At 38.2% G+C, this 16028-nt stretch overlaps 1 protein-coding gene across 7 annotated transcripts in view; it reads right to left on the bottom strand.

Annotated features, from left to right (window-relative positions):
• The window catches only part of LOC111506509 (serine/threonine-protein phosphatase 2B catalytic subunit 2), a 306256-nt gene that overhangs the window by 232751 nt on the left and 57477 nt on the right, over nt 1–16028 (bottom strand). For all 7 annotated transcript variants that reach the window (XM_023161595.2, XM_023161594.2, XM_023161593.2 and 4 more), the window contains exon 2: nt 3814–4017. In XM_023161595.2, coding sequence (XP_023017363.1) covers nt 3814–4017 — 204 coding nt within the window. The remainder of the gene's footprint in view (nt 1–3813; nt 4018–16028) is intronic.

Below are 16028 nucleotides of genomic sequence, written 5' to 3'. Positions count from 1 at the left end.
AGTGATTATAAATAGCTGAGTGTCGAACTTCCTGTGGAATTCACTCGTTTAAATACCTCAAGCTACGCGAAGAGTTTAAATTCAAGTCTGAGTCGAATGGAATATGGATATTTCCCGTTTGAAACTTGTTGCGGAAGTTTGGCTCGAATACGATGTTGCCAGATTAATTTCAGTTCATTTGATGTCAAAGAGGCTGAAAAACTCAATGAATTTTGGAGGAATTCATAATAGTAATATAATAATGATATTTATTCCCAGAGGAAAGAAGAATACAGAACAATGTATTAAGAAGAGTAAGGTGAATAATTGAGTACTACTTGATTAGTATTTTTCACACTTGTTTCGAGAAAACACAATGCATTAAAACTTAGAAATAATAAACATTCTGACCGACAATTGCGGAAATATGAGTATCAAACTTGTCTAAATCTAAAAATGCAAATCATTCGCACACACTCATATACATGTGTAACCATGGGCGTCCCCCAGGGAACAGTTCTAGGCCCAGTTTTGTTCTTAATATACAACAATGACATTCACAAACTTGAAAACATCCAAGGCAGCATTAGTCATTTCTAAGCGATGAGTGAGAGGAAGTCTTTGAAAGAGCTGAAAGGGACTCACATCTGTTTTTCTTGGTCAAACACAAGTCTTTTGAGCCTAAACATCGCTAAAACTAAATACGTAACATTTACCCTCACAAATAAAGATCAACCTTCCAAAAATAAGCTCACTATACACAAACCTATTTAAAATAATCTAAAAGAACAATTCGTTCAGGCCAGTCTAAACACCCTACACAGTAGGTGACACCTGACAAACCTATTTGCCAAAGCCCAATGATATGCACATGTCCTACAGTTGATAAGGTAAACAACATGAAATATCTTGGTGTATATGTAGAACCAACATTTACGATGGGACGAACATGTAGAGCAGACTGTTAAAAGACTTAGTGAATTATCTCATAAATTCTACCAACTCAGAAATCTCAGTAATAAAAAGCTACTAACAATGATATATAACTCACTCGTAGAATCAGTTCTGAGATATTGCATATAATATGGGGTGGCGTCAGCAAAAGCCTGTTACATAATCTAGAGGTAATGCAGAATACTATCCTGAAAATCATTTTCAATCGTAAAAAAAGATACTCCACTGTAGTACTATACAAAGAATCAGACTTATTTGAGGTGAGAAAATTATACACTTATCACTGCATATTATGGATGCATGATAACCCCATCCCCAAAATAAATCATAAATATGAAACCTGAGCCAAATTTCATCAAAAAACGAATGTTCCTCGCTGTAGATTAATTTGCACTCAGAGATTTACATCATACTCTGGCCCAAAACTAATAAATCTAGTTCCTTCAGACATTAGAGCAATCTCCAATAAATACAAATTCAAGTCAAAACTGAAAGAATATGTGAATCAAAAGTATGACATATTGAAATCTGTCTATGATCCGGGTTCATAATCAAAGTTCTCTCTAGGCTATGGATATAAACTACATCCTATTGTAAGTAATATCATGAATTAGTAGAACAATCCAACGTCACCTTCTCTCTTACTCTCTCTTTCCACCAGTTTTCCTTCCTTCCAACCATCTGTATCAGTTATATTTACATTGTCGGTATGAGTGTTTGCTTCATTATGCAACAATGATATCTCATTTATGTGTATATGCATGTATATGTGTATATATATATATATAATCAACGTTTAAGTTGTTTATAGGTTGATACTACAACTCAAGCTCTGCTTAGGTAGATCAGGCTTCAAAATTGTTCATTTTTCATTCATTGTTATACCATTATCAAAATATGTAATTTCCTGAACAAATTTATCTATCTATCTATTAGATTCAGTCGTGCAGTGCTTTTTTCCGTCTGGTTTGTACTGACCTGTTCAGGGAAAGTTCCATTTCATGTCTTGTGGTAATCTCCCACCATAAAGTGGGAGACTACCACCTTCATGACCTCAGCAACCTTCAGATATGCCTGACGGTACATTACATTCAGTCGTGCAGCGTTTTCTGCCTCTGGTTTGGATTGTCCTGGTCAGGGATTTTATATCCCCTCTTTTGGACCGTCTTCCTCTCCTGTGAGTCATCATTTGGGTAATCCACTACGGTAGCCTTTACGACATACTGCAGAGATTCTAGTTGATTGTTCGGAATTTTTCAAATTGAAAGAACGCCACCCTAATCATCGAACCAACCTACTCATCTGAGGGAATATATGTGAGTCAGTTATGCCCGGCAATAGATCAGATTTAGTCGTGCATTTTCTCTCCTATGGAACATTTTCCTCTCCTATAGATCATCTGTTGGAAAATTGTTTACGGCAGCTAAAATGGAATATTGAAGAGATTCTAGTTGATTGGTCTATATTGTTGAAGATTATGCCCTTCTGAGGATATCTATTAGTCAAATATGCCTGATGAATCATATTTAGTCGTGGAGGGCTTTGAACCTCTGGTGAGTAACCTGTTCAGGAGGGTTTCATTTCCTCTTCTGTTGACCATCTCTGGTGGACCATCTAAAGAATCGTCTGTACCCATAATGATATACTGAAGAGATTCTAGTTGATTGGTCAATATTGTCAAGTTGAAATATTACCATACCAATGACTCCAGTCCCCAGGCCAGGGGACTGGAGGCCCTGTCCAGGAAGCTAATGTGGCGTTGAGAACGGGATCGCCGGACTCCTGATCGGTGGCAGAAATAAGTAGGGTGAAGGGAACTAAAACCCCCCAAAAGCCTTTGCAAAACCACGCCTACCAAGCTAAGGCTTAAGGAATCGTGCCGACAGCTGAATGGCCGCAGGGTGATATGCGGTTACGAACAATCCCCTTGGGGAACTGGGCGAAACCTCATTGTAATCAGCCTACATCTGGTAATGAGGGGCTCTGCCAGAGGTGACCAACTCTTCCCTTCCTACACGTGGGAACACACATGAATGAAACAAACATAAAAACAGAAACAACAAAAACAAAATCCCGAGGCTGGACAGAAGTGCTCACGTCAATCTATGGCGGTGGCTGGAAATGAACAGAAATGTCCACCTCAATCTACCGCTTGGAATGAGGCTGGACATAGCAGATCACCTCGTGATGTAATACAAAGGCCAATGGGTTAGCGCATTTGCGACGCCAAGGCCAAAAGGAGGAAGAGAGCGAAGGAGGCAGGGGTGGCAGCAACTGTAAGTGCACCCTCCTCCTCTTCTACCCCACCTCCAACAGCAAGGGCACTTCCTGCGGCGGGCATCAAGAGCTCCGCCTTGAATAAAGGCAAGGAACCGGCTGCCCCTGCAGGAAAGCTCCCCCACTTGGGCACCTCTACGAAGCGAACCCCAAGAAAGTTGAAGAAGCCGCGCAACGACAGTAATGTCGCTGCACCTTCCAAAACCTTCACGGAGGCCATCGTGAGACATCTCAAGGTTGCCAAAGAGGGTGTGTGTTCGGCGAATCTTGGCCTTCACTTGCCAATATAAAGGAGATGTTTCCTAGTGACCTGTCCAACTTCCTGGAAAGGACAGGATGGTTCATGACCTAGAAGGACAACTCCTCGGGAGGATGTACAATGGGTCACATGTGGCCTAAGCGCTGTGGTAAGTTTCATTACCTCTCCTGGTGCGAATCCTGCTTCTGCTGCTTGAGAATTTGGCGCAAGGTAGATTCAAATGATGTAAACTTGAGGAGGCGCCGGTCTATCAGGACTAAGGTAACCTTTGAAATTTCCGCAAACTCATGGACTCCAGTCAAATCTCAGGGAATGTAAGGAAGAAAAGCAAACTTTGGCCTTACCTGTGACGGGAGCTTCAATGTCGATCATCGTCTTTTCGGCGCGGAGCAGCTGCGCGCCCTCGTTGATGATTCGAAGGGCGGCGGTCTCATCGATGCGCCCTTCCAATATGAAATGCTGCTTCAACACGTCCGGCCGCGGTTTCGCCGTTCTCGGGTCGAACACTTCGGCGACTGTCAGTTTGTGACTCGGTGGGAACGGTACGGCTGGAACCAAAACAGAATAATAATAATAATAATAAATCTCTATTTTTCAGTTAAAAAGCATGAATGTATGAATACAGTCCAGCAGTAACTGACAAAAACGTCATAATTAATATGAATTCAAATGATATGAACACAGTCATAAGTTATTAATATAAAAGGAGTAAAATACACACATCGGAAAAGTCTAGGGATATTTTCATAACATACTAAATATCATAAAAATAAAAGCATGAGGTCGTTTAATTTCGATTAAATTGGTACACTCGACCACCCTGTAGATTTCTATGGGTTGAACAAAGCCTGCAAAAACGGTAACTAATCTTTTATCAAGTTTTTTATAAACTGTAGGTTTTCGGCTAAAATGAATAATCTGAAAGTGTCGAGTTTGTTCTTGCTCAGCAATTAAACTGGAAATATTGTGCTTTAACATGGAACGCCATCACTTACCATTGGCTGAGATGAATAGAGCTATAGGGCTTCTTCAAGGTGGCATGCGACAAAATGATGTAGCTCTTCGTTTGGGGGTCTCCCAAAGTGTTATCAGTCGATTGTGGCGGCGTTTCCGTGAAACTGGCAGTCTAGCCGAACAACATCCAGGGCGAAGACGCGCTACAACTGCAGTTCAAGACCGATTTTTGGTCTTAACCGCAAGAAGACAACCGACAATCACAGCACCTGAGTTGGTTAACGTGTTGCAGCAGACGCACCAGATAACCATTGGTCGTGATACTGTCAGAAATCGACTGCATGAAGCAGATCTCCACAAGGCTACTTAGATGTCCACCTTTGTCGAGAGGCAATCGCGGTAGAAGATTAGAGTGGTGTCAAGAACATCAAAACTGGGATGCAAATGATTGGGCCACAGTTTTGTTTACAGACGAATCCAGATTTGGATTTCATCCAGATTCTCGTCGAGTAAGACTGTGGAGACGACCTGGAAATAATGAACGTTTGAGACACGTCCAGGAAGTCCACACATACAGAGGTGGTACAGTAATGCTATGGGGCGGAATCATGATCGGCGGCAGAACCGATCTCGTTTTTCCAAATCGCTCCCTCACAGCTCGACAGTATCTCGACACCATTCTTCTACCTATCGTCCGTCCGTTTGCTGGTGCTTTGGTGAAAACTTTCACCTAATGCACGATAATGCTCGTCTACTTGTCGCGCGTCTAGTGACTGACTGGCTCACCAACGAAGGAGTTGATGTATTGCCATGGTCAGCACAATCACCGGACCTGAATCCCATCGAGCATGTGTGGGACATGCTTCAACGAATCGCTGAATGGGCAAATGTACTTCAACAAGACATTGACAATCTCATTTTGTCGATGCACGATAGATGTAGGGCCGTAATAAACCAGGGTGGGGGCCATACTTTGTACTGATTCCAATTTTTTTTGTATTATAATTTTTTTTTGGGGTGCCAAAGAAGAGCCATATTTTTTTTATTTTTGCTTATATGCGCACTCAGTATTTTTGACCATTTAATAAATTTTGTTGTAAGTTACATTCGTTTAATAATCACCCGTCAACTTTGTTTTCCCAAGAGCGATCTAAAAAAAAATATTGCCATTTTTGAAAATATCCCTAGACTTTTCCGATGTGTGTATATAATTATATAGAAATATAAAAAAATCATAGAACCTCTCGACTTAATTAAAAAAGACATAACAAGAACAGATTAGCAAAAGGTGAAAAGTGTCATAGTACAAATGACAACTGTCAGTTGGAAAACAACAGCACAAATATAATATTCGAATTGTCAACAAGTAATAGTATATTATGCCGGGATACGAAACGAGCCGAAGGCGAGTTTTGTATGGTATATGCGAGTGTATTAATAACCATTACATGAGAGTTGCATACGCTATTTTTTCTAAACCCGATAAATAATGAAAAACTATAAAAATTATATTTATATTGAACACATTTACAGTAATTAACTCATATTTAAAAAAAAACACACAAACTTAATGGTATTATCATGGATATATGAAAACTATAAAGATTCTAATTATATTTATATTGAATATAACAACTGTAATTAATCTGATCTTTTAAAAATATTGGAGTTGATGGTATTCCTTCTATATCGCTGTTTTCAGACATTTTGATAATATAGGTAGGTAATATGAAAACTGATTTTGACAAATAAAGCAATTAGTTACTTAGGTTAGAATATAGAACAAACAAAGGAACAGGATTCTTGATTGAAAAATTATGGGTTTCTATTGGTTGATAATCTGTATCGTTATGAAAAATCTGTATCATAATGGATATCATTATGAAACGGATTATGGTCACATAAGTGTATTGTTAGAGTACGGGTGTAGAAAAACATCTTTATAAAATACCAGTACCATGTTGCTGTATCGCTGCAGAATCAGAATATACGAACTTAGGCATGCGCAGCATGCATTTACCATTAGATGATTTATTTCGGACCACTCCATTACTTTATTGTATATCATTTCTGATGTTATCACAAGTTCAGTAGCATCTTCGCCAGTTATGATTAGATTTGTGTCAACAGCATATATTACTTGGACTTCAGAGATGTCAAGAAGGAAATTAATAAGATCATTAGCATAGATTAAAAATAACAGAGGTCCAAGAATTGAGCCTTGGGGAACTCCTTGTTTAACAATGAGAGATTGGCTCTGAGTTGTGTTGATGATTACACTCTGGGATCGATCAGTTAAGTATGATTTCATTAAATTCAATGCTATACCCCTTATACCATATCGCTCGAGCTTAATTAATAAGAAGTCTTGATTAACACAATCAAAGGCCCGAGAAAAGTTAATAAATAGCCCACAAATCTGGACTTTTCCATCCAAGGCTGTTATTACATTTTCTTGAAAATTATATAAAGCAGTTCCAGTACTTCTGCCATTTGTGAAACCATGCTGAATTGAAGATAGCAACTTACTCATAGTTAAGAATGAAAGCAGTTGATTTTTTATATTCAGTTCATATAGCTTGCTAAAACTTGATAGAAGACTCATTCCTCTGTAGTTTTCAGTGAAGTGGGGGTCACCTTTTTTATAAACTGGGTTTATGAGCCCAGACTTGAGTTTGTCTGGGAAAATCCCTTTTTCCACTGACAAATTTGTTAGAAAAGCCAGGGGAAAACACAGTCACAAGATTACAACAAGAAAACACCGAGATAAGATATTGAACAAAAGTTTTTTTGTGGTGGAAATCAAAGTTTTTCACCAATTTTTTAGTGGATTTTCACCATTCAGTACCAGAAAAAATTCAAATTTGTAATGTAGGAAATTATACAGGTATAGGAAGGGCCACTTTAGTTAACACCAATTTTTTTTCTTCAATTCAAGGAAATTTTGGAGAAATTGAAGAACTGAAAACTGACATCCATGGAATTAACATCTAGCTATCATTATTCTTGAATGATATTTATCTTTCAGGGACTGTTCATGCGTCATTCTCACAATTTCAATCACTGTTTGAAAATATGTTTTTTCCGTTAAACAGTCGTCGCACACCTACGAACGATAACCCTCAGAAGTCGAAACTTGGGCGAGCTAAGAACTAACGATGTCTTACCTTTTAACATGTGATTCCTAACACGAGTTGGACGATATCAAGTGAAAATCGAGCGTTCAGCCTGGAGCTTGAACTATCGACTCACACATCGGCCGATTGACTGAATGAACAAAGCATTTCATAGGTAATATATGAAAAATTTCAGCTAGCAAAGGCCTTAAAAGGCTACATCCAACATTAATCATAATTTTTGCAAAGGCACCATACTTGGAGCATTTTCCTGTGATATTGAATCATTCCTGATGACGCAAGCATAGCTCTAATGAATGATTTGTGTACCGTTGCAGAGCCAATTGGACGACGCCTACTCTATACATCCGTAAATTGTAATTCGGATTGAGGTAATTATTACACAGCTGTAATTCAACGTTGATAATTAACCGAAACCGCATAGGATTCAAAGTAAGCGGATTGGCAGGAGTGCATATTACGAAAAGCAGTTTTCTCATCCGGCTCGAAGGACCAAATGAGTGGTAGATGACCGTTCTTCAAATTAAAACACTGCGCGCCACTGATAATCTCCTACTTTTTTACATTTTCATTTACATTTTCATTTTCAGTAACAACACCAAACAAATAATTTGTTTGGTGTTGAATAAGCACAGGCGAATATGAAAAACTTTTACACCGCTTGCCCAGAAACGTCTGAAATTAGTGGCGATTCCTAACCAGCTTCGTATTCCGTATATCTAATGACTTCGGAACGTAGAGAAAACCTTAAAGTTGCCTCCCAAATATCATTAGGAAATGCATTTCTCCCAGACGAGAGCTTGCGGGTGTTCTGATAAAGGCTCTTTTGTCGAGCCAGCTGATGAAACAGGGCACTTTGAAGAAATAATTGATTTATCTAGGTACTTTGCATGATGGCTATTTGTTATTTGGTTAGAGTGACCGGATAATCAATTTAAAATCAGTTTTAAATGATCCCTCTACCGACACAAAAGCGTAGGAAAATTCGGGACATTATTTTGAAATGTATTCAGATTTGTTTGAAAGTGATTGACAATGTTTCGTGATGAATTTCACTAGTTCGGACTTCCATTGTCTACTATATAAAATGATTTGAAATCCCTGAAACAAGTAAAAAAGAATAATTAAAAAGAATAGTTGAAAATAACAATTATATTAAGCAACAATAAACCTGAAATGAAATGATAGTGAAATAACCTACAAGTAAAAATATAATAATTGAATAAATAGAAATTAAAGGAATGAAAAAAGAAAATAATAAAAAAATTAAAAAGTGTAGAGATTCCAAATCACGTTAGTTCACAACGTTTCGATTGTTGGTATCTACAATCGTCTTCGGGTGATGACTGGACTGATTCCTCCGAGAGATGACTATTTTATAGGTCGTTGAAATACTTTCACTTTCTCTACTTTCCATTTTCCGCTTCACTGATTCCGTGAGAGATGACCGTTTTGACGGGAGTTGGTCATTTTTCGTTTGATGATGGGTTTCCATATGTTTCGTATATCTACGCTGGCCTGGCTGAATACGTTGTTGGATAACATGTATGCGGCTTCCTTAAATTTTCTCCTGAACCAATGTTCCTCTCTGTGCAAGATCTCAGCTTGGGACCACTCGATGTTGTGTTGATGGGTCCAAACATGGTCTGCTATTCCTGATTTGCTGGTTTCTCCTCGCTGTGTGTGCTTCTTGTGCTCGGCAATGCGAACATTCAATGGCCTCTTAGTTTCACCAATATAGGATTTTCCGCACTCACAGGGTATCCGGTAAATGCAATTCTTGGAATCGCAGTCCGCGTTTGGGGGCCTGGTTTTCGTGAGGCTGCTACGGATAGTGTTACCGGATCTGAAACAGGTTCTAATGTTGTACTTGGAACCAATTCTTCTTATCCTCTCCGATAATCCTCTGATGTAGGGAAGTGCAAGCACTGGTTGTGACGGCTTCTCTTCCTTGCGAGGCTCCTGCTGTCTTTTAGCCAAAGTCTTTTCTACCATCGCTTTGGAGTATCCATTCCGCTGAAGATCATTTTTGATGATGTCTAGTTCCTTCTCGAGACCTTCCTTTATATTACAGAGCCCAAAAGCACGGTCTAATAGAGTCTTGACGATTCCTCTTTTAGTCGATTGATGGTGGTTGGATTCGTGGTTCAGATACTGTCCCGTATGAGTGGGTTTTCGGTATACAGATGTTTCCCACTTAGTGTCGGTCCTCTTCACCAAAACGTCTAAGAATGGCAATTCATTGTGGATTTCCTTTTCCATTGTGAAAGTCATGGAAGGTCTCACGCTGTTGATGTGTTTCAGAAAGGCGTCTAGTTCAGTATTCCCATGGTTCCATATTATGAAGGTGTCGTCAACATATCTCAACTCAAAGTATTTCAACGACCTATAAAATAGTCATCTCTCGGAGGAATCAGTCCAGTCATCACCCGAAGACGATTGTAGATACCAACAATCGAAACGTCGTGAACTAACGTGACTTGGAATCTCTACACTTTTTTATTTTTCTATTATTTTCTTTTTCATTCCTTCAATTTTCATTTATTCAATTATTATATTTTTACTTGTAGGTTATTTCACTATCATTTCATTTCAGGTTTATTGTTGCTTAATATAATTGTTATTTTCAACTATTCTTTTTTAATTATTCTTTTTTACTTGTTTCAGGGATTTCAAATCATTTTATATAGTAGACAATGGAAGTCCGAACTAGTGGTATTCAGATTATTACACAAAAATTTCCATTTTTGTTAATTCCATTCAAACCGTTTCATTATTCCTTTGAGAGATGATAATTGTCGGTTGGCTTAAGCAGACAAAGAGTGGTTCTCTCTTTCTTATATTGGGTAAATGTCATCAATGTCTTAGGAGTTTCTTCTTCCAAGATTCCAAAATTGTTTCTGGTATTGATCTGTGACCAGTAACCTCACTATCTCATGTATTTATTAGAATTGCCGTGTTTTAAAAAGTCAAGTTTTTCAACCATTTTAATGATATCATAGTTTCAAATCAAACAGCCTTGGTTGTGACATGTTGTTGAGAGAATTTTCTTTGAAAATAAAATTCATATTTTTCACTCCATGTTTGAATCTTTTCATAAATATCAATCAATCAATCAATCAATCATGCTTTATTGTCCAAGAAATCCTTATTGACAAAACTAGTGAAACTTCATGATGTCAACAATGTTAAAGTTTTTAAAGAAAATCAAAATGCACATCATCAATCAATCATGCTTTATTGTCCAAGAAATCCTTATTGACAAAGCTAGTGAAACTTCATGAAGTCAACAATGTTAAAGTTTTTAAAAAATATACATAATACATATGCATAACTAAAGCACCGTTTATTGAAAAAACTTAACATTTTTAACATTTCATAATTTTTTTCAGTTTCTTGTATGGAATTATTGAATATAATAATATTCAAAAGTTGAGTTGAAAATCAGTTCTCCTCTCCTTCCGAAAGCAGGTTCAGCAGGTTGTTTTTCCTGAATTATCTGAGTCTCTTCCTTTCTTGTTATTTCCTCTTGGGTAGCATTTTCCGCTGGAAACTAACAATGAAGCAAAAAAATTTTAATGAACGTAACTAATAACTAATTATTGAAATGTTTCGATTCAGTGCAACAATTAATTCTAACTCATATTCTAGTAGCCTCTACTCCACCACGTATTTCGATACATGTGTCGTAGCGCTTACGTTTCTGATTACGTTCCTCAGTTCTTGAGGACTAATATCTGCACATACCTGTCGAATTCTTGCACAAAGTTTATTTCTATCTTTTGAGCGGTTTTTGTAAACCTTTTGTGTAAGAAGTCCCCAGAGAAAAAAGTCCAAAACTGGGAGGTCTGGAGATCTGGGTGGCCACTCTATAAACGGACTACCACGGCCTATTCATCGGTTTGGAAAATGTTCGTTAAGCCATTGCCTCACAGCTCTGGCATATTGAACTGAACACCCATCTAAATGGACAATTAAATTTGATGGTTCATTGACTGGCAGCTCGTGAATAGCATCCCAAAACTCTGTGTTTAAAAATTCTAGAAACCTCTGCGCATTAATGTTTTCCTCAAAAAAGAAAGCACCAATAATTCGTTCGTTCAATAATTCACACCAGACGTTGTTTTTTGGGAATACTGGCTTTCACAGTTTATTACCCAGTTAGGATTATCCGCTGCCCAATAGCGTCAATTCTGTGATGACACAACTCCATTTGCAGTGAAAGTGGCTTCGTCGGTATAAAAAATATTTTTTAGGAAATTTCTATTGTTTAAATATTCCCCTTGGGCCCATAAACAATATTCCAGGCGTCCTGCTTCGTCGCCTTCTTGAAGTGTGTGTAAAAATTTTGGCTTGAAAGGTTTAATATTCTTCGCCTTGAGACATCTCCGAATAGTTTCTCGTGGAATATTCAAATCTAAAGTGGCATTCCTTATACTGGCATTAGGATTATTTCCGAAATAATCTAAAATGATTTGATCATTCCTGTCATTCCTGTTTCGTCTTTGTACATGATTACTTTTTAACATCAATTTTGATACTGCACCAGTTTCATTGAACATTTTATTTATTTTATTTACCGTACCACAGTTAATACGAGGACGATCTGGATGTCTCTCATTAAATACTCTACAAACCTCTCTAGCACTTCTATCGTCATCTCCCGAAAGGCGTACAATTTCAATTTTCTCTCTTACGCTCAATCTTGCAGCCATGACACAAAATAATTCGAAGAACTGTAAGGTGAATATTGTTGACAATAGTACACTTAAATCGTTCACAAGTGTCAAACTGTAATATCATTTCCATGGCAACTAAGATTTAAATTGAAATATTAGGTCTTAGTTTTAGTTAATTAGCGTGAAAACTTGAATGTAATTCCGTTATTTTCATTAAAAATATTTACGCTATTTGTTTTTTTTTTTCATCTGGCGGCACTTTATTGTTGAAATCATTTAAAAAAAATTCTCATGGCTATATTTGTTGATATAGGGTGTTTTCGTCTGTTAGCTGTGTGAGTTTTCGAATTTTTGAGCTGTCATAACTTTGTTAAAAATGAATATTTTTTCATGAAATTTTGGTCACACCTATTTAGAGGCACTCTGAGTCCAGTGGCGTAGTGATTTTTTTCAATAAAAAATCGCTAATAAAAAATCCCGATTTTCGACTAAGAAAAAATATCGTAGTATGCCCTGAAACTTTAATAAACATTTCAAATTTTTTCCCAAGGTAGACCTTTTAGTACTTGACATTTCAAAAAAAAAATAATAAAATCGGTTTACAACTTCAAATTTTAGGGGGCGTTTCTATTAAAAATGGGTCACACTGTACATATTTTTGATTGATGCAACTAATTTTCGTATATTTTCAGTATTTCAATATCAACATATGTTTACATATGTCAACGTTTCATTTTGCTTTTTCCAGAACAAGTTCTCGCGGATTTTCTAGAACGTTGACGAAACCGACACTGACATTGATATCGAGCACGAAGAGGCGGGTTCGAATTTCAAAACGAACCTCAAGAGAGGCGGTGAATGTTATTCAAACGGTTCGAGCTAAAGTGGTCTCGAAGTACAAGAACGGGAAAACGTGAAACATCGATACCAGCGAGGCGGCATACGCATGGGCGGTGCATAATATATGAAGTGAAAAAAATTTATTACACGTTTCAAATCGATATAATCAAGTAGGCGTAGTTTCGTTGAATACCATAGAAGGCTAATAGCTTTTTATACTGGAACTGCCTCTGTTATTCGGGTATGATTTGTGGAGTTGAAAAAAGCGGCTGGCGTCTAGAGTCAATAGTCGCTTTGGACAGATTATAACCTGCAAACGCCTCTAAATGATAGGAGCAACGTTTTTACTAATTGAAATAATGTGGTTAGCTACTTTCGGAGAGTGGGTCGTGGAAGAAATACTCACTCTCATGTGATAGGAAGTGGATTTATTCGTTGTTCAAGTTGCAAGTAGACTTAACTATATATAGACTTAACATTGAATCATTCAATCAGCATGGGGAGAAGGATATGATCATTTGATACCTCTATGTATACAGTGTCACACATAAAGTCCGCATCAAATGGGATTTTTTTTTGTTCATCTCTTCAAGCAACTTTTGATATCTCCATTAGGTTGTGCTTTAGAAATGATGCCAAATGACATGCATATGACCGATCAAGTGATTCTTCTTCCCTGTCCAATTTGACATTTTTTCCAAAAAATGTTCAGAAAAGCAGTTATTGCTCGAAATTTCGAAAATCGGTAGAGGGAAAAGATGATTGTTTTTTCATTTTTTACCCATATACCAATTTTTAGCTCTCTAGTACAAATTTAGTTTTTTTACAGTTTTTCATTTTTATTACCAATTGCAATTCTAAATACAACTTATTTCGCAAAAATTTAAAACACCAGAAAAAATTATGCCAAAAATTATGCAAAGTTGATACAGTTTTTAAAAACAGATAAATATTTCACTTTATTTCTACTTTTTGCGAAATAGACAGCCTTCTGCATTTGTGTGGCTAAGAGTTCTGCCTTAGTGCGGCAAGCCGGTATGATTTCAAGATTCGAGAGTAGAAAGGGCATCATTCCACCAAGGACTCCAAAAATCAGAACAACCATCTTGACAGAGTGATCTGGATAGAGTCTGCGGAGTTCGAAGAGAAAATCTCGATATTTTATCCGTTTTTCCTCCTCTTTTCTGACGATATTCGTCTCGCCAGGAGCTGAAAACTCCAACGACAAATATCGTCTTCTCGTTCCACACAACGGATTCAATATCCCCGGAGCGTAGGGCAACACCAGTGTTTCGTCAATACCGTAAGAGTGCCTTAGATGGTAATATAGCACTCTTAGGGCCGCCTTATGTCGATGGATATAGGCCGAGATCGCATATGCTGGACATTCTGATATCAAGTGCATTAGGGACTCGCGGCAGGCCCTGCCCCTTGTGTCAGGAACCTCTATACCCATCACGCGACTGCGGTAGACTAAGGTGTTGAAGAGACCATCCTGGCAAGCCATAATGAACCTCTCAATTTCCGACTTCAGCCCACTCGACCTGAGGCAAGCGAAAGTCAGGCGCTTTGATAAGCCAAGGTCTCCAATGTTATTGAAGAAGACCCCATGCATTAGCTTATCCTTGTGTTTCCGCAGAAGTGAGGTGACCTCTGCTGAACGGGTTTCAACTTGGTGACAGAGTTGTGGTCACCTCGTTCAGTGTCGAAAACTAAACACTCCAAACTCGAAAATCCACGGCCTCCCTGTTGTCGGGGGACGTACAATCGTGGAACGGACGATTTGGAATGCAAACTCCTATAGAGATACATCATTTTTCGGGTCTTTACGTCGAGTTGATACAGCTCCTCCCGAGTCCACTTCACTACTCCAAACGAGTAGAGTAAGATTGGAACGGCAAGCATATTTGTTGCAGCAACTTTGTTCTTATCCGACAGTTCCAATGACCAGATCTGTCGAAGTTTGTGCTGATACTTGCCGCGGAGAAACTTCTACACTGCTGTTATCTCTTGTGAGTGGTGTTGTTCCACCCCTCGGTAAGTATACGTCTCTCCGGCATCCAAATGGTGTAGGATGCTTCCATCTACGAGCTGCACATCATCTCCGTAGTCCCCGCATCGTCCTCTTTTGAGATGGACCATTGCACATTTGTCTATCCCAAATTTCATACCGATAGCATGCGTGTACTCTTCCACTACCCTCAAGGACTGATGGAGATCCTTCTCTCCAGAGGCATAAAGTTCAAGATCATTTATATAAAACAAATGGACGACCTTGTTCCTCCGGTTTCCGGGGGTGCCACAGTTATACCCTCGAATATTTCTGAGCGCAACGGATAATGGCAATAGTGAGATGCAAAGAGAAATACATCCCTTCTGAAAGTGACCCACCCTGTTTGGACTCTTTATTATTTTCATTATCATCTGTGAATTTCTTTTTATTATTTCTAGACGTGCAATGAATGTCAGCCAGGAATCTAGATATATGACTCAGATATACGAGTATGACCTTCTCCGACAAAAAATGTACCTCTTCAACTTGGAGTTCCAGAGCTTTCAAACCCCACTGCTCAAAAAAATTACATGGAACCATCCAGAATATCGAAACAAATTTTGTATCTATAAGTAAAAATGGCGCCTCCTTTACCTCATTCCACATTCAACTCAAAACAATGCGCAGAAGAATTTTGGCGGTATACTTTTAGGTTGTTTCAAATGTACTCTTTAGGCTGTTATTTTTTTTTCAAATTCCAATTTCCTGTTTGTTTGAAGGTGATTGTTAACGATTGGCAACGAATTGAGCGTCGAAGTTCTGCTTCATCCACAGTACTCCCCAGACCTCTCGGCAATTGACTAACATCTTTTCGAGCACTTCGATAACTTTCTCGCCGGTGGAACCTTCACCAATCAGGACCAGGCAATAACGGTCTTCGTCGATTTCATCGGATG

The sequence above is a fragment of the Leptinotarsa decemlineata genome, unplaced genomic scaffold, assembly GCF_025532065.1.
Source record: "Leptinotarsa decemlineata unplaced genomic scaffold, Ldec_3_MD MMD2_P_RNA_scaffold_2, whole genome shotgun sequence".
In the NCBI taxonomy this organism is placed as follows: domain Eukaryota; kingdom Metazoa; phylum Arthropoda; class Insecta; order Coleoptera; family Chrysomelidae; genus Leptinotarsa; species Leptinotarsa decemlineata.
The sequence above is the reverse complement of the archived record's forward strand: the minus strand, read 5'-3'. Positions and strand labels throughout refer to the sequence as shown.